The sequence below is a fragment of the Mytilus edulis genome, chromosome 5 (assembly GCF_963676685.1).
Source record: "Mytilus edulis chromosome 5, xbMytEdul2.2, whole genome shotgun sequence".
Lineage (NCBI taxonomy): Eukaryota > Metazoa > Mollusca > Bivalvia > Mytilida > Mytilidae > Mytilus > Mytilus edulis.
In genome coordinates, this window is record NC_092348.1 from 61,633,852 (window position 1) to 61,654,647 (window position 20,796).

Here is a 20,796-nt window from a genome sequence, read left to right on the forward strand (position 1 = left end):
AATTTTTATCCCATGCAGAATTTTTGGACAACATATTTTAGAGTTATTGCCCTTGAAATGTCAATTTCTAGTATTATCATGGTTTTTAGCTTATATTTCAAAAACTAAATCAGTTAGAGCAAATTATTCATGCATTTTTAGTAAGAATTGATCAGCAGGTTAAGGTTTCAAAAGCCAATCTCATTTGGAAATGTTTGGGGAGATATATAAATTATAATATTCAAAGATATTCTGTTTGTTTACGTACTGGTTCCAAGATACGATCTCTATGTTTCATCTCATAGAGAAATACTTTTGGAATGTTACCAGTATAAAAGCACATGATACAGGTGTTAATTTAATATGAGGTAGGCTTAAAGTGAAGATAGGGGTATAGAAAGTTTAAACTTTTAGAAGTTAGGGGAATATAAATGTTGAAAATATGCCGCACAGCCCTATGTTTTTACTGTTGAATAAAAAAGTAGTGCATACCAACTTGTGTTCCAGGATATGATTTTTTACGAAATTTCATAGTAAAAGTGGTACAGCTTGAAGCACAAAGGGAGTTTCTATGGGAAATTGCATTGTCTATGTTAACAGAAGGTCCATCACCTGCTGAATTTTCAAAAATTCTAGAAACAAATTTTGGAGTTATTGTCCTTAAAATCTTCCTTTTTTTTTCTTTTTTTTTTTTTAAATTTCAGCAACTAGTTGTTATCTTGAAAACTATAACAGATGTTAAACAGAATATGATTCTACAGGTAAGTCTACATTAAGGAATTGTCCTAGGACCTCACTTATGGGATTATTGAACAGCTTATTTAAAAGAAAAAAATCCAAGAAATTATCATGATTATAATGTTAGAGAAAAATTCTAAATAGCAAATTTAAAGAGCTGAAAATTAGTAGACTTGGCTTAAATTGTGGTTTGATCCCTGATAAGATTTATGGCCCTTGAAAGATTATATTTATCCATTTTTGCAGAAATTATTATAGATAGAGAGAAACTGTAAATAGCATAGATGTTAAGCACAAATAAGAGCAACCAATATGCATGGATGACATTTTAAAGTTAACTGACTCTTTTTAGGAGTTATTGCCTCTGAATGACCATGTGCAACCATTTTAAAATTCTTACCAAAAACAAAGACAGAGAACAACAAAATAGATAAAAAAAAAACTGTGCTTGTCCCAAGTTAGGAGCCTGTAATTCAGTGGTAGTCATTTGTTGCTGTGTTACATATATATTTGTTTTTCCTTCAAACCTTTGTTCATAAATTAGGCCGTTAGTTTGTTCGTTTGAATTTTTTGAGATTTGTCATTTCTGGGTCTTTTACAGCTGACTATGTGGTATGAGCTTTGCTCATTGTTGAATGCCATACATATAGTTGTTACTTTCTGTGTCATAAGGTCTCTTGTGAAGAGTTGTCTCACTGGCAATCATACCAGAGCTTCTTTTTATTGTTTGAACACTGTACAATGTATAGTGAATAATGGCTACATGTATGCTAGTGATGTCAGATATCAAGTGATTGGGATTGCTCACAATGCCTTGAATGTGATAGGCTAACATAGCAAAATAAAGAAAATACTAAGGATCAAAAAGAAAGTTAAAACATGAACCTTACTAAACCTTTTTAAAATAACATGTATGTCACACAAAATAAGCTAAATATGACCGTTGATGACCCATGATATGTGTGCAATCAAGCATGTAAACCATATACTTAGATTATGATGAATACTTATGAAATATTTGCCACTGGTCGTTGACACAAAAGGTAGATATTCGACGCTCTAGTTTAAAAAAAACCTGCTGACATATGTATGCACTTTAGAGAGAAAACATGGACTGTGTCGAAGAGACAACAACCGACCTAAAGATGAAGGTCTTGGTTCACCAATGTAACATAACTTGTATTTTTTCTCTAGCAGTAGTGATGGGACATTTTCTGTTTGCCGATACATTATTATGGTTTTTTTTTCTCACAACATGCAAGTATTAGGGAGCTACCATTTGATTTTTATGGGGGGGCTAGGATGAAAAATTTTGTCCTGCTTTTTTTTTTAGTTGTAATCTCTGTCCTGCCTTTTTATTTTTTACTCTATTCGGTCCTGCCTTTTTTTTTTACTAGTTTACCCTGACTTTTTTTACCCAAATTGTCATCCTGCCTTTTTTTTTTGCCAAGATGCTCATCCTGCCTTTTTTTTTACTCAAAACTCCTGTCCTGCCTATTTTTTTCAAATTTCATTCTAGCCCCCCCCCCCCCATAAAAATCAAATGGTAGCTCCCTTATTGGTTTATTAACTGTTTATTTAATCGGGTAGATTTGTATAATTATAACAAAATTAAATGTTATTACATTCTGTTATGTGGTATTAATAACTGTGACGTAAAATGCAATATTATTAAACCTTTAAGAAACTAATACCACGGTTAAATGGGTTTATAATATGCGATTGGTTTCTCTTTACCTGTTTACTGTCAGTACAATTGAAAGCACATAAGTAGTCAAGGTCAGATAAAACAAAAATATGCTCTTTAAATTATATGCAGGAACAGGGTCGCAGAAAGTAGGGCACGGGTAGAATTTTTAGAATATTAAAGCAATTCCTTTTTCGTATGCATCCGAAAAATGGAATGCTTTTTTTAATGAATGATTATATATAATCGATTTAATATTCATATTATTAAAACGCTTGATATGATTTATTCTGTCAATACCCGTGACGTCACAGCTGACTGTCCGGAGTCATTCAAACAGTTATAAATAAACTATATCTATATATTTAGCTACAGAAATAGAATATTAACATTGCATATAGAGTTTCAGGATATAACATTTAAAAAGAAAGGCTAACAGTTTAAATTACGTCTTTAACAGTGCATTTTAAATATAAAGATGTCCTTCGCAAATATTGATCTTGAATGTGTTGTTGATTAAATTCATTTCTACCCGAGTAAACACGTCCTTTAAAAATGATGTGCGAGTAACTGGGGAAACATTGGTTATAAACAAACAACTTTCAAACACATATATCATAACATTTAAAAAAGCTTGAAACAGGTAAGGCAATAATTTATTTGTATCTTGTACATTTGTATATATATATATTTCTATACAAGTATTTTTTTCAATATTAATTATTGAATCCCGATAATGTAGTTATTGAAAACCAATATCTAAATGGCATCAACATGCAACGATGGTAATCTTACAGCATCCTGATGTTAAAAAAATTACAACGATTCCTTCAAATTTAACATTACTGAACATCGGATTCCTGACTTAGGACAGGTGCAAATAAATGCAGTGGGTTTAAACGTTTTTTAAATTATATACAACCTTCACCTTTATCTGAAACAATAGTGTAACATCATAACAGAGAAAGACACACTATAAAAATATCAATTAAAATGCACATTTGCCATGATTGCCTTATCAACGAAATTTCAAAGCGATTCTTATATATGGACTACATCGACATATATATGCAAGACTGATTTATTCTTAAGGTCCGAGGTCAAGGATGAAGGTCAATTCTTAGTAGAATACGATTGAACGATTTGGTTTAATTTGAGTGTTAACATGTTCACTGCACGTTATTGTTTTTCAAGGAAAAAAATGAAAGGTTGTAAAAAAGTAATAAATCATTATTTACTGTGAAAGAGAAAACAATTCATTCAAAACTATGTTATATTGTTTGAAATATTTGGACTTTTAGTTTAAATAATTTAGATAATTTTTATTATTAATGTTTATTATTTTCTGACATTTTATAATCCGAAAGCCGTATAAATGTTTTGAAACGTGTATAAGTTTCATTTTATTTAGTATTAATCAGGTCTTTGTCTCATTGTAAAACTGTCATGACTGTACGACCCCCAAATTAAAGGTATTTTGTGAATTAACGCTAATTAGTTCTTTTTTAATCAGTAATTCATATATCTTTTCGATATCCTTGTCCAGGGCATGTCAAGCTTATCCGTTTGTCAATTAGCGTCTATTGTTACTCTTAAAGTGATAATTGTATGTGTTGTAAATTTTCTCAATTTTGTTGTTATGTATAATCTTAATTTTGTGGCGATGTGCTAACATTGTCCATCTGCATAAATTGTAGACTAAAATTTGGATTTCATTCGAAGACAGTCTTTTAAACTGATACCATCTGTCATCCGGTAAGTAATCTATAGGCAAGTGATCTGTAGGGTTTGTGTTCTATAGGCAAGTGCTCTGCCGGGTTTGTATTCTGTAGGCATGTTTTAGTCGGGTTTTATATTCATAGGAAAGTGACCTGTCGGATTTTTATTCTATAGGCAAGTGATTTGTCGGGTTCGTATCCTATAGGCATGTGATCAGTCGGGTTTTAATTTCATAGAAAAGTGATCTGTCGGATTTGTATTCTATAGGCAAGTGAGGCAAGTGATCTGCCGGGTTCGTATCCTATAGGCATGTGATCAGTCGGGTTTTAATTTCATAGGAAAGTGATCTGTCGGATTTGTATTCTATAGGCAAGTGAGGCAAGTGATGTGCCGGGTTCGTATCCTATAGGCATGTGATCAGTCGGGTTTTAATTTCATAGGAAAGTGATCTGTCGGATTTGTATTCTATAGGCAAGTGAGGCAAGTGATCTGCTGGGTTCGTATCCTATAGGCATGTGATCAGTCGGGTTTTAATTTCATAGGAAAGTGATCTGTCGGATTTGTATTCTATAGGCAAGTGAGGCAAGTGATCTGCCGGGTTCGTATCCTATAGGCATGTGATCAGTCGGGTTTTAATTTCATAGGAAAGTGATCTGTCGGATTTGTATTCTATAGGCAAGTGAGGCAAGGGATCTGCCGGGTTCGTATCCTATAGGCATGTGATCAGTCGGGTTTTAATTTCATAGGAAAGTGATCTGTCGGATTTGTATTCTATAGGCAAGTGAGGCAAGTGATCTGCCGGGTCGGTATCCTATAGGCATGTGATCAGTCGGGTTTTAATTTCATAGGAAAGTGATCTGTCGGATTTGTATTCTATAGGCAAGTGAGGCAAGTGATCTGACGGATTCGTATCCTATAGGCATGTGATCAGTCGGGTTTTAATTTCATAGGAAAGTGATCTGTCGGATTTGTATTCTATAGGCAAGTGATCTGCCGGGTTCGTATCATATAGGCATGTGATCAGTCGGGTTTTAATTTCAAAGGAAAGTGATCTGTCGGATTTGTATTCTATAGGCAAGTGAGGCAAGTGATCTGCCGGGTTCGTATCCTATAGGCATGTGATCACTCGGGTTTTAATTTCATAGGAAAGTGATCTGTCGGATTTGTATTCTATAGGCAAGTGAGGCAAGTGATCTGCCGGGTTCGTATCCTATAGGCATGTGATCAGTCGGGTTTTAATTTCATAGGAAAGTGATCTGTCGGATTTGTATTCTATAGGCAAGTGAGGCAAGTGATCTGTCGGATTTGTATTCTAAAGGCAAGTGATCTGCCGGGTTTGTGTTATATAGGCAAGCGACTAGACGAGTTTGCTTAATATATATAAACGTATATTGACAAGTGATCTGTCGGGTTTGTACTATATAGGCAAGTGACTGCCGGTTTTGTATTTTAAAGGCAAGTGATTTGTCGAATTTGTATGCTATAGGTAAGTAATTTGTCGGGTTTGTATAATATAGAAAAGTGATCTGTCGGGTTTGTATTCTATAGGCAAGTGATCTGTGAGGTTTGTATTTTATAGGCAAGTGATGTATCGGGTTTGTATCTATAGGAATGTGATCTGCCGGGTTTGTCATGATTCTATAGGCAAGCGATCTGATGAGTTTGTTTAATAGGCAAGTGATCAGTCGGGCTTGTTTGCTATAGGCAAGTGACTGTCGGGTTTGTTTCCTATATGCAAGTGATCTTTCACGTTTGTATTCCATAGGCAAGTGATCTTTTGGATTTGTATTCTATATGTAAGTGACCTGTCGGGTTTGTATTCCATAGGCAAGTGATCGCTTTGGTTTGTATTGAATTTCTATATGTAAGTGATCTGTCGTCGGTCACTCTCTGTCGTTTCTGCATCTGCAACGGAACCTGCTCGTAAAAGATTTGTCCCACCGTTTCGAAAATATGTCTTCACCATTTATAATGTAAAAAAACTGAAAAGAAAAAAAAATGATGTGCAATAACTTTAGTAATTTTTTACACAATTAAACAGGAAACTGAAAGAATTTAGTTACGTTTCAACGTGTTCGGTATTAAGTTTACCCATATTCGAATAAAACTTCCCGGTACTTGATAACTTTTGTCAGTTTACAACATGATATAAGTCCATTGCTTATCGAGTGCGTTAACTTGCGTCATTCTGTACAGGCAATTTCAAATTATAACCCTCACGGAAATGAGTTAAAAGGTAAATATATTGACTAGATTTTCTGGTATGTTTTTGAGTTCAAAGTTATACAGGAATTATTATACACCAATATTCTGTTACACATACAATAGAATGACGTTTTATTTTAGAGGGCTGTTATAAAAAATATTTATGGTTGAATTTGTATGACGAGCACTTTTAAAGAATATAAAAAAGAAGATGATTGTCAATGAGACAACTTTCCACAAGAGACCAAAATAACACAGAAATTAACACCTATAGGTAACCGTACGGTATGTTTGCAATAGAATGTATTTATTACACTTACTGAATTCCCTTTCAGGACCAATATGTATAGAAGAACTTACTACGACCGGGACCCCTACAGGTCGAACTACACACGTCGTTCATATGATGATAGCGACATCCGCCCATATAGTAGCCACGCGAACAGATACAGAAACAGTACATTTAACCCCCTGTATTATGGATATAGCCGCAGACCTGATTATTCATATCCATGGGAGAGGGACCACGAATTGAGGACAAGACGGGAAGAAAACAGAACTGAAAGCCGAGAAGTTACGCGAGAGGAGAGGGACGAGGAACTTAGAGAACCTGGTAATTTTGAATTTTTGTCTTCAGTGTTTAACAATTATATGGAACGTTTTGGAAAAAGTTGTAAATTTAAGATATATTCTTACAGTATTGTATGTATTTTTCAATTCTCATAATATGTTACTTATTGACCCTTATTTTTAAGAGTAGAACACTGAGGTAAATATTCATAAACTATAAACGACGTCGGAGTACAAATACAAACATACAAACTATTGCCTCAAGTGAAGAACATACAATTTATTTATCCACTCTCATTTTAAGGTAGCACAATACAAAGATTATTTTACTTCCAATCACTAACCTTTAAAATGCTGTAACTTTCTTATGAATGCATACAAAATTAAAAAAAAGAGTTATATATAGATAGATGAAAGATTAAACTTTCAAATTAATGCAATATTTTTTATGCAATCATTATGTAATCAATTATTATGTAATAAGTGGCAACATCTCGGTCAGTTCACTTGAACGAATTTAACTCTTTCATCTCTTTAACTATACAGAAAAATTAGTGTGAACATCCTAACCACATAAAAGAAGATAATGTTTAACTAGGTGTAAAATTTGTTCTATACATTCTATCTGAAATCTGAGACACCCTTTTGTAGATAATGGCCATAGGAACAACATATATAATAAAATCCATCCTCTAGAAATACCTATGAGGAAGCTAATTTCAATTAAAGTGGAAATTTGAGGAAAAATATTTTAGACACAGTTAACATTATAATTGGTTACATAATTGTTGCATTATACTTACATTGCATTTATCTGAAAGAGTAATCTGTTAGCTATCCATAACTACCACTTTTATAAATTTTCAAGCATTATTAAGAAAGTTACAGCATTTTAAAACTTGGGAGTTGGAATTATAAAATCTTTGTATTGTGCTACCTTAAGATGCCGGAGAACACTGAAACCACAAAGTTTCATTAACTTGCGATGTCTTTGGACATACAAACATACACATTAAAGGAGTGTTTGTGATACAAATACCAAGGATTTGTCGCCATTTACAATTACATTTTACGAAAAAGTTGTGTGATGTCAATTAATGCTCTATATGCTCCTTTTGTGTCTCTTTATGATTTATCCAGATACTTTAATAGACTATAAGTTTGCAGTTATTTTTAAAATAAAACAAATGAGAAGACAGAATAAGCCGCGAATTATAAAGTTTGGGCATTTATACTGTGTATAGATGAGTTGTCTCTTTTATTACATGCACTCGTGCTTTCCAAAAATGCATATTTTTTTTACACCTTACACAATTGATTCGGAATGTAAAGGAAAAAAGAATTCATACATTAAAAAGCATCCTCATATATTATTCTATTACAGAAAAAGATAAAGAAGTCAACACGAAATTTCACGTGAACAAGGTTGATTTGAATATCAAAAGTAACACGGCAGACCACCACACAGATAAATACATGTGCACCAAGAGGAAGAAGGACCCTGACTTTGTAATACGGAGAGGACAATCATTTAAAATGACCATTACTTTTGACAGGCCATATAATAACGAGCAAAATGAAATTTTGTTCACCTTCAAAACAGGTAAAACATTTGTATATGATCAAGTATCATTCGCCTTTCTTTTACTGTAAACCAACTTATTTTCGCGTGCGATTTATTTTCGAGACTTTCGTGGATAAAACAATAACGCGAATACCAATTTTCGCGCATAACACATAGATCTTAACTTATTAAACTACACAAAGTGAATTTGAAAATTGCGAAGTGTGCTAAAAAGGGCGAAACGCGAAACGTGAATTACAATATCTGTGAAAATGATTTAGTTCACAGGCTGTAATGAAAATATGTTTATTAGAACGTGTGCTATTTAAAAAGAATTCTTAGTAGAAGAAGCATAATAAACGTTTATAGTTGTGATTTTTCTAAAAAAAAGATAACTGTGTTAAATCTGAAATTTGATCTACTGCATTGTAATTAGTTATCAAAGGTACCAGGATTATAATTTAGTACGGCAGACGCGCGTTTCGTCTACTTAAGACTCACCAGTGACCCTCATATCAAAATATTTATAAAGCCAAACAAGTACAAAGTTGAAGAGCATTGAGGATTCAAAATTCCAAAAAGTTGTCCCAAATACGGCTAACAATAGATGTTGATGACTGCATTGTGTCAACGGCAATGAGACATTAACCCAACAGTTTAAAAACCTGTAACCGATTGACATCTAATTGTCTTCTTACAGTCTTTATCTCAATAGTAAGTGTTCATACAATATTTCATCGACGTAGGTCTAATTTTGTCTAATTTATATCATAATATGGTCATTTTATAAGAATCATTCTATCTGTTACCGTATACCGGGTTATTTTCGCGGATGTAAAATTTCGCGATTTTCATTGCATAAGGTATACGAAATATTTTGGCGATTATTATTTTGGCGGATTTAAAACATTTCTCAATACCTTTGCATGTGCACTTTAAAATTGGTGGAATTTATTTTGGCCATTTTGTTCTATCCTCGAAAATAAGCGAATATTTACACCCCGCTAAAATAACCCGCTATACGAAAGCCTGCATCAAAGCCCAGTGTGCGTACTTGATCAATAGTAAATTGACCTTTAATGGTTTACTTTTATAAATTGTTATTTGGAAGGAGAGTTGTCTCATTGGCACTCATACATTGTACCACATCTTCCTATATATATTTGATCTTTACAATAGTTTGGTTTATCACTAACCAGAATTACATAATTACAAACGCAAGAAAATAGCTCCAAATTGTAATTTTGAGCGATTTTGGCAAATTTTGATTTTAATTCCCAATGGTTAGCAATGGCAATGACTCGTTTTTATGACCCATTTATGGGCATTATGTTTTCTGGTCTGTGCGTCCATTGGTCCGTCCGTCCGTCCGTTCGTTTGTTTGTCCGTCTGTTTGTCCCGCTTCAGGTAAACGTTTTGGGTCGAGGTAGTTTTTGATGACGTCCAATAAACTTGAAACAAATTTCCCCCCATTTTCACGGTCCATTAAACATAGATAACGATAGTGCGGATGGGGCATCCGTGTACTGGGGACACATTTTTGTTCAAAATATTTACAAACAAGTAAAATTGGCAATTTTGTACCAAAATGACTTCTATGTTTATAAATATAGCACTGAATAGCATTTTGATTGTTTGTATCTTTATAGTTTGATACTGTGGGTGAAACAAAAGTTGGCCATACCATTTTCAAATCGCCCCAAAAACGTTGTGAATATATATTTAACGGAGACCTGCCCCAACAAGCAAACATTTTCGAAATAACAACACAATTAAACATCATGACAAAAAGACAAACCATTTCGAGGTTCCTGTATCGGAGAAAATGTCCACATAAACTGACCTATCAAAGGGAGATTGACAAGTCTTTCAAATGCACGGCCTTCTACCAAAAACAATCTTTAATATGTAACGTGTTATAACCTATATGATCCTATATTATATTCAGATGTTTTTATTCTGCGCATTTAGGTAAATCATCAAGGCCTTCCAACAAAACACAAGCCCAGATCATCATGAATGAAAACACAAGTAGCAGAAGTAAAGATAAAAAAGAATGGTTCGCTAAATTATTGAATAAGAAGGAGAATAGTATCGACGTAGAGGTTACACCGCCTTGTACCTGTATCATTGGAGAGTGGAGGTTTACTATACAGACAGAATCTAAAATAAAGGACGACGGAGACAAGTTAATACTTATGTATAAACACAACGAGGATGTTATTATTCTTTTGAACCCATGGTGCCCAGGTCAGTTTATGAAAAAGAAATTATCTGGTTTTTGTTGTTTTTTTTCTACATATATTTGCACTTGCACTCTCAATTTATATTTAATGTTCCGAAGGTAAAAAATGAGTTATAAACTTTTACTGCAAGTCAACAGCTATATGTGAATCTTTTGTTGAACGTTCATAGAACCTAAAAAACAGTAACTGTTATTGTTTTACTCTCTTTCCCCTGTCAATAATGTCATAAATGTCGCCTTATTCTTACGTTCAAAACGATTCATCACTGATAACAATTTAACAGATGATCAAGTTTTCATGGGAACAGAGCAACTATTGGACGAATACATACTCAATGAGTCTGGTGCCATATGGAGTGGTAATTACAGACAGATGGGTGTCAAACCATGGAATTTTGGACAGGTAATTATTCTACTTGGAATTGGTGCCCCAATTTTGATGACGATGTCGACAAAACCCATTTTTCTGGTCATGATTTCGCGGTATAAATTGAAACTGCAACTAATTTGTATAATGTTTATATCATCCTGAATATGATTGACATATTTGCCACTGGACGTTAAGCAACCAACGATCATCAATTAATGTACTATTTTAATAGTTCTACTTAAATATTCTAGTTGTTACACGTTTTTGTATACGTCTATGTATCATAATTTGTACGTAAAAAGAGGAATGAATAAAAGACATTTTTTCATTATTAAAGGAATAATTTTTCATATAGAGCGAATTAGTCATTTCGTCTATTACAGTCATCTACACTGATATTATTTTTTTTTTATTAAATATATGTACTTATATATTTTAGAAAAGTAACCCAGGGCCTGTCTCATCTAAAACACATACATCATCAATAAAATTTAAAAAAAAATAAAATTCGGACGTTAAACTGAGTTAATTACTGTGGATTCATTTATTTTCGTAGGAATACATTTTCGTGGATTGCTAAAAACTTGCATTTTCGTTGATATTTGATTTCGTTGTTTTGTCGATTTCTGTATACAAAGCCCCTTGAAAATATGCTATTCGTTGAACATTTGAATTCATAATACTAGATATACTTTTTAGTTCAGAGATGGCATACTAGACACATGCTTACATCTTATCCGGAAGGCCTACAATAACTCAGTAGATCCTGCGATGTCGGACCCTGTTAAACTCGCTCGTGCTATAACAAAAATGGTAAGTACTTGTAAAATATTACTCGTTGTCACACTTTACTTTTAAGTATTGTAGGTGATTTCGTTTTGCACACATTAGCAACTTTTAATTTGAAGAAAATATGATAATTGGGTGACATTCATTTAAAAGAATTGAGAATGGAAATGGGGAATGTGTCAAATAGAAAACCCGACCAAATAAAGCATAAAACAGCCGAAGGCCACTAACGGATTGAGAAAATCATGCATGGTTGTTTAACTTGCGTCATACAGTTGCTGTTTCATTAAAAGTTGCCTCATATTGTCATTGATTCAGGTAGCATAATATAAGACCACATAATAATAATTGGGGATAAAGCTTTACCGATGATTGATTAAATACAATTTTTAAAATAGGCAAAAACTCTTAATCGACGGTTACGTTTCTATGCCTTTAACTATATGCTGTAAAAAACTGCTAAGTACTGTAATATTTTGTTCAAATGTTCACATTCATAGACATAACAAAATCAAAATGTACCGTATTTTAATATCTGAGTACATTGATTGAAATTGAAATTGCGTCATGATTCAATTCTGTGTTTGTACTGATAGGTGAATGCCCCCGATGACAATGGTGTTCTGGTTGGTAATTGGAGTGGTGATTACAGTGGCGGAACTCCACCAATGAAATGGGTCGGAAGTGTGGCAATATTGGAGGAATATACTAAAAACCAGGGTACACCCGTTCAGTTTGGACAATGTTGGGTATTTTCAGGACTGACTACTACAGGTAACAGCATAAAAGAAGAGAAACGCATTTAACACCGACCGTGCGAGGGCTGAAAGGCCAGTCAAGGTCGTTAAACACCACCACATATATATATAATTGTTTTATATTCAAAAGTAAAAAAATCAAAACGGAAAGTCGGTAATCAAATGGCAAAATCCTACACCTCAAACTAATGGATAACAACCGTTATATTCCTGACTTGGTACAGGCATTGCAATTTTCTTGTGAACAATTTAGAAAGGCAGGATGACATTTTTCACAGAAGTATGAATCCTACTAATTGAACATTTTTATTCTTGAATTAGTCCATTCTTTCATTCTTAAAACAAATGTAAAAATATGCTACCTTTTGTATGAATTTCATGTTACGATACTTTCCTCTAAGTTTTCATATTAATATGGATCGTTACGGAATATGCATGAAATATTAGCCACTGGACATTAAAAGCAACTAGCAACTAATCTTAATACCATGAAAAGAACTTTAACTTATAACAATCATGATACAAATGATAATGTCTGTTTCAATATTTTAGTGTGCAGAGCCATTGGATTGCCAGCACGCAGTGTAACAAATTTTGCGTCAGCCCACGATACAGACGGATCAACGTGTATTGATAAAGCATTCGTAAAGAAAGGCGAGGATTTGGAGAAGGTTGACATTGAAGGTTCAAGTGATTCCATATGGTATGCATATACATTTTGATTGTCAATATACGTTCGAGTTGAATTTAAAGATAAGTTTATCTGTTTTTATGCCCCACCTACGATAGTAAAGGGGCATTATGTTATGCCCCACCTACGATAGTAAGGTGGCATTATGTGTTCTGGTCTGTGCCTCCGTTCGTCCGTTCGTTCGTTCGTCCGTCTGTGCGTCCGTTCGCTTCAGGTTAAAGTTTTTGGTCGAGGTAGTTTTTGATGAAGCTGAAGTCCAATCAACTTGAAACCTTATACACATGTTCCCCATGATATGATCTTTCTAATTTTAATGTCAAATTATAGTTTTGACCCCAATTTCATGGTCCACTGAACATAGAAAATGATAGTGCAAAGTTCAGGTTAAAGTTTTTGGTCAAGGTAGTTTTTGATGAAGTTAACGTTACATCAACTTGAAACTTAGTACACATGTTCCCTATGATATGATCTTTCTAATTTTAATTCCAAATTAAAGTTTTGACCCCAATTTCGCGGTCCACTGAACATGATAGTGTGAGTGGGGCATCCGTGTACTATGGACACATTCTTGTTAATAATCATTTTTTTCCAGTTCAGAGAGAACAATTACATATACATATAGTATACAAACAATACAATAATCAATATAACTTTTGGAAAGCTAATTATTATCTCTATCAATTTTTAATGCACAGATATAGCTTTTATTAGATTCAAATGAAGCATATTATATACGTATATTTGAATACTTATAGAGTATGCTACTAAATACTTAGTTGCAAGAAATACAAATCTTGATGAAAGTCAATCGAAAAGTCAATATTATATTTCAAATACAGGAATTTTCACGTATGGAATGAAGCGTGGATATCAAGACCTGATCTCGGTAAAGGTTATGACGGATGGCAAGTTATTGATGCAACACCACAAGAATTAAGTTCAGGTAATTAGTATAGATTATCTGATGTTTTTGCGGATGTACTGTATATGACTTTACTTGGAGATGTTGCTGAATGATAAGATAATTGTTTAATTAAAGAATTGTTGATGCATACGTATGGAGTACTTATGCCAATATCAAATATGTTTATATACATTACAAATGATTTGTATAACTTGACATGACTATTTTACAGAGCTCAAAATGGTAAAATAAATTGATAAGGTCTCTTAAATTTATATAAGGTTTACCTTATCTTGTCTGTACATAATTTGTATAACAGATAACTTGTTCAAATTTCAAAAGGGGTTCTTTTTATTTAGGTGTTTACCAGTGTGGACCAGCACCTGTTACTGCTATAAAGAAAGGTGAAATTGGACGACCATTTGATGCACCTTTTATATTTGCTGAAGTTAATGCAGATATTGTTCATTGGGAGATACTTCCTAATGATTCATGGGTTATCATTAAAACTGACAGTAACGAGTATGTATTTAAAATAGTTATAAATAGAAATGCCTTTTACAATATATCATATATTAGCAAAGTAAAAAGCAAAAATGCTAAAGCTCATGCATATTTATCATATTAACGTTTATTTTATCCCATTAAAGTTTTTTACGCTGATTATGAACCTCGACCATAATACCATATACTTAATTTATGACCCATTTATTTTGGTAAGCGAAAAAATTCTTCTGTGCTTTCATTTTTTCTTATGGACCTCCACTTTATTTTTTCCCTCGAATAAAGGGAAGGTTATATAAATGTATTTCTTCTAAACAAGTGCTCCATAGGAATTGTTAATTTCCCTTGTATACCGTCTATACTTTTCTTTGTTTCCGAATAATTCTGGCTGTTTTTAAAGGCTAAATGCATTGTTTTCGGAGGTGACGGATTTAATAGATTAGGGTAGAATGTTGAAATGTCCAATATGTTTGTTTTGGTAGTTTCTTGTAATGTTATATTTATATTCAAGTGTTGGCAAAAACATAAGTACAAAGAAACCAGACGGAAAACCATATAACGGAGAAGCATCTGTATGGAGAGGATATGGAGAAAAGTATCGACTAGATGTAACAAGCGAATATAAGTATCCCGAGGGTAGTTTAGAAGAAAGGCTTGCAGTTCAGAATGCTGACAATGAGGCGAAAGGGGGGCGTGATGTATTTGCTACCGGTGACACAATGGTATGTTCACTGTAGGGGTGTTTTGTCTTATTTGAAGATGTCTTAATGAAACATGCATTACCAAAAAAACATATTTTTCTAGTAAATTTGATGATGATGTCTACTTAGTATTATTAAAATAATCGTGCTATGGGCACTGAAATCCACACAACTGGCTGGTTATAGTAATGCACTTGTATCAAATGATATGCGATATGCATTGTTTGTTTTCTATTTAGATGCTTTAGTGATTGACCACCAAGCTCTCAACCATAAAAAATAATAAATCTGTCGATTCGTCTGCAGACACCCATATTTTTATCAACAGAATTACACATTGACATGCTTAAGATAATTACATAAATTTATGATAAGTAGTATATTTTTCAAATCGTACATTCGAATGTAATACGAAGATGCCAACCATGCTAGTAACAACAAAATGATGATACTAAACTAACAATTTTCAGGATACGTCACTTTAGACTTATTATATCACTTGAAACTGTATAAATGTAAAAGTAAAACGTTATACAGGGATAGACTATTACATTACTACTTTTAAAAGTCGAGCATCACAATTTTTTTTTATCATCAATACAGTTTAAACACACACACGCTTGTAATCTCCAAAATAACATGAATACCATTGCTATTACAAAATTATCGAAAAACAATCAAAACTTCTGTTAACAACTTCGATTCACATTATCATCAATTCCATTCACTTAAAGTAACAGAATATTTTTTATATAATAAAAACTTTTGTATCTTTTAGGATATATCGGTGGAGATTGAAGAAAAAGATGGTGTTTTGGTGGGCAATGACTTTGAAGTAGAACTCAAACTGAAAAATATTAAAAAGAAAAAGGCACTGAGAACTGTAAAGCATTTACAAGTAGTTGTAGATAGTGTAAAATATACTGGGGATGGGAGACGTAATGTTATAAAGAAGAGTTTTGATGATATCCGTCTTGATTATGGTGAAGGTAGGTTTCGTCAGTCATAGTGTTGATGTTTACAAATATTAAAGTAAGTATTGACAAATCCGGCTGCGGTATATACATCTATGAATAAAGGCCACAGTAAAAATAAAATGATAAAAATACCGAACTCCGAGTAAAATTCAAAATAAAAACACCCTAATCTAATGGAAAATTTTGATGAAGGTAGGTGGCTCAGTGTTGCTGCTGTTTACAAATATTAAAGAAAATATGAATAACCCCGGCTGCGGTATATACGTCTATGAATAAAGGCCACAGTAAAAAGTAAAATGATAAAAATACGGAACTCCGAGGAAAATTCAAACGAAAAGACTAATCAAATGGCAAAATCAAAAGCTAAAGCACATTAAACGAATGGATAGCAACTGTCGTATTCCTGACCTTGTACAGAATCTTTCGTATGTAGAAAATGGTGGGTTGAATCTGGTTTATAGGTAGTTCATTTGTCGATGATCATTTATCGATTAGAAAGAAACAACTCATGGTAACAAACCGAAACAGAGGTAGTCGCATGAAGTCTAAAAGTAGCTGTGTCAACAGGGGAGACTATATTGCTAATCGATAAACATACTGAACTCAGGCAAACTATGTATTGGAATTATCACTTTTAAAACAGTCTAAGACCTCTTTGTAAACACAATCATATAGATATAACTAGGAAATGTTCACTCAATTAGAAAGAGAGAAGAAAAGTAAAATAGAAAATAAATTAGGCTTGGAGATTATCATGCAAAATCCAAACTTCAAGGTTTGAAGAGTAAAACGAATCCTATTTACGTTGAATTTAAGGAACGTATGTTCGGATGCTATGTTTTGAAGAAATACACAAAGTGTTGGGTGGTTTAATCTTTGTATATCTTTCAAACTTATCAAAAAATGTATATTCCGTCTGGAAGATACAAAATATGTGTTGATGTTCTACTTGATTTATATATTTTTTTTAGAGAAGACAGTCAAATTTACAATTAAAACAGATGAATATTTGGACAAAATGTATGAGTTGTTTGGGATGGAAATAATGGCATATGCTCATATCAAGGAGACAGAGAATTGTTACGTTAAAACAGATGATTTCCGTTTGAGACGTCCAGATATTACAATTGAGGTACATCATTAATGATATTACTCCATATATCAGACCATGTACAATGGCTAATCACATTTACCAACTTAAAAGTTTACATTATGAATATCGATTTCCTAGAACATAGAATGACATGTTATCTACATGTACATGACATAACACATATATTTTGTTAAATAAGGTTTCTTTGTGATGATGTAAGAAATACAGTCTCATCGACTTCAATATGTACTCAAAGTGTGGACTGCAAATAAAAATCGTTTGGTATACATTGATTAGAAAGGAAACCAACTGCACAAAAACTGCAAGACAGATTTGAGTCAGCATTCGGTCCTCAAATACACAAAAAAACAAAGACAGACTTATATCGACATTCGGTCCTTAACAGTAGACAACAGTCTAGATTCTATAAAAAAAATCATCTAACGAAGTCAACCATAATCACGCAAGACAGACACATACTAGTACACAGTTCGCACGAACTTATGGTTTTACTACTTAGCTCTCTCTCTATTTATAATGTTTGTTCTTAAATTTTAATGACCTTTTTTATACGTTTTAGGTTCCACCAAAGGTCAAAGTTGGAAATCCTTTCAAAGTGAAACTGTCATTTAAAAATCCTTTACCTAAATCTCTAACCAAATGTTCCTACCTCATTGAAGGAAACGGACTGGAGAATAAAGCAAACTCAGCAAGGTAATAACATTTAAATGTGCTACTTTTAAAATTGATTATGTTTTACTCATAAACAACAATAACAGAACGAAATGAGACTGGAAAAAATAACCTTCCAATGCACAGACAAAAACCATTAAACTGCTTATCAAATTATTTAATTTAACTATTTTGAGCAATTGTAGTTAACCAATAAACATTGTTTTAGTTTTATGTGTATTTTGTGTATCATTAATCTCGTCTTGCAGACTTTCTAAGGATTGACAGTTCAGGATTTATTTGAGTTGAAACATTTGATATCCACCCATTCCTTTCATACTATCAAACATTCAGAATAATAATAATATACTTATCAAATTTTATAGTGATGTTCAAGCTAAATCAGAATGGAGTATCATGGAAGAGCTAGTAGCTGAAACAGATGGCGAAATTCAAATCAACTGTAGTTTTGATTGTGAAGAATTGAGGGACATTATTGGGATGGTATCTGTAAAAGCAGAGTAATTACAATGCAAGGGACATTACTGTATCAAAATCAGACATCATATACGCAAATCAAAAGCAGCATGTGATATTAAGTGTATATAAACACTAATTTTTATCTTATTTATATGTTACTATAACTAGTATAGAGATTTCTTGTAATTTAAATTATTTATATGACTTCCATTGAGATTTATTGTATTTTAGATCATTAAGATGACTTCCATTGAGATTTGTTGTATTTTACATTATTTACATGTCTTGAATTCCATTAAGATTACAACTTTTATATGTATACCTTTTACAACTTAATCTACGAAGTGAAACATGTTACATTTATATTAATTTTTACCTATTAACTGTTAAAACATTTTAATAAAAAAATGATATAAGCCCAAAATATGTGATGAGCTATATGACTAAAACTGACAAAAATTATCCAAATACATCTTGGGTCAACTTTTCAAGATGAGAACATGCACAACAAACATCCAATAAAACAAACAAAAGCAAAGGAACGACGTTTAAACTGCTGTTCTTTATCGCAAAGTCATATTGAGGACTTCAACAACAAACAAAAACAACAAACCCTCACTTCACTGCAAGTTGAAGATGTTGCACCGGCTTGAGCGGAGTTCTTTGCAAAAATAATTTGGATGGAATTTTTAAGATGAAACACCACCTAACTAGGCCCGTTAAAAAAACCTGGAAACAGTACATTTTAAAATAAAATAGTTCTCACAAACAGGTGTAAATCCAAAACTGTGTAGCATACATCTTAGTAATTTTAGAATGTATCAGATGAAAGGCGAATGACTATATTCCTTATTTGTACGTTCTGTTTTGTTTTTATGAAAATACACATTACATTGGGGCATACATGAATTGGTAACATAAATGATTAGGCTCTCCCTAATTTAGTTGTGACTGCGCTTGATTGGAAATTAAATTGTGCTCAAACGGAAAAGTGTAGGATTTAAGTCGCGAATCATCTAGTCTTTATAGGACCTCATTTACAAGGAAACTGTTTTTGTTTAATTTATAAATAGCAAACTATTACCAAATATTTACAATAATAGAAGTGACTTTAAAGTTTTAAAAGATGTGAAATTATTTGCAATGATATTGTGAATGAGGTTCATATTCAATTAGGCGATATCAAAGACCGAATACCAAATATGTGTGGGAAAGACTTGATATACAAAAAAGGATATTATAATTATACTTTGATATAGCAACATCATTACTTATATAGTTATCAAAGGTACCAGGATTATAATTTAGTACGCCAGACGCGCGTTTCGTCTACATAAGACTCATCAGTGACTTTATAATACTTCTTTATTCAAAAAGCAAGTACAGCTTATAGGATATATATTCAATTTTTGACAAATTAGTTATACATGCACCATATTACATAAACAGACATATAATAATAAAATGTTAACTACATTGAAATACATTAAATTACTCGTATACAATACAATTTCAAGTATACCGCAGAGTATGAAATTCATAAAATTATTAAAAGTTAGCAGCGTCAATCTATGTTGCTTCAAATAATTCATCTAAATATTTACAAAATAAAAATAAAAGTTATATTAGTCAAATCTTTATCAAATGCCTTTACGGATATTTTTAACTTTCCACTAAAAGATTTGTTGCTTAATAATCTAAAATTGGTGTGTGTGTGTGTGTTTTTAACTGCATCACAAACGATGAAAACAGGTTCAGTAACCGCTGGACTCCCTGCCTTCATTCTGTTATTCCATCTGACTTTGGAATACAGATGTATACTACTGTTGCCTTTATTTGGGTAGATAACTTTTGTTTTTATGCCCCACCTACGATAGTAGAGGGGCATTATGTTTTCTGGTCTGTGCGTCCGTTCGTCCGTTCGTTCGTCCGTTCGTTCGTCCGTTCGTTCGTCCGTTCGTCCGTCTGTCCCGCTTCAGGTTAAAGTTTTTGGTCGAGGTAGTTTTTGATGAAGTTGAAGTCCAATTGACTTCAAACTTGGTACACATGTTCCCTATGATATGATCTTTCTAATTTTAATGCCAAATTAGAGATTTTACCCCAATTTCACGGTCCACTGAACATAGAAAATGAAAGTGCATGTTTCAGGT

The 20,796-nt window shown here is 32.8% G+C and overlaps 1 protein-coding gene across 2 annotated transcripts; it reads left to right on the forward strand.

The window, feature by feature from the left end:
* Window positions 1-2,777: 2,777 nt before the first annotated feature.
* On the forward strand, window positions 2,778-19,070 carry LOC139524143 (annulin-like). Of its 2 annotated transcripts, none has more exons than XM_071318745.1 (15): window positions 2,778-3,047; window positions 6,664-6,941; window positions 8,283-8,501; window positions 10,434-10,712; window positions 10,992-11,110; window positions 11,777-11,890; window positions 12,463-12,640; window positions 13,177-13,327; window positions 14,155-14,258; window positions 14,579-14,741; window positions 15,235-15,445; window positions 16,203-16,413; window positions 17,373-17,533; window positions 18,075-18,208; window positions 18,553-19,070. In XM_071318745.1, exons 2-15 carry the CDS (start codon window positions 6,671-6,673, stop codon window positions 18,689-18,691), a joined length of 2,454 nt encoding a protein of 817 aa, XP_071174846.1. In that variant the 5' UTR covers window positions 2,778-3,047; window positions 6,664-6,670; the 3' UTR covers window positions 18,692-19,070. The 2 variants fall into 2 exon arrangements, with proteins under 2 accessions (XP_071174846.1, XP_071174847.1); XM_071318746.1 differs by lacking the exon at window positions 2,778-3,047 and adding an exon at window positions 6,219-6,359.
* Window positions 19,071-20,796: the final 1,726 nt, after the last annotated feature.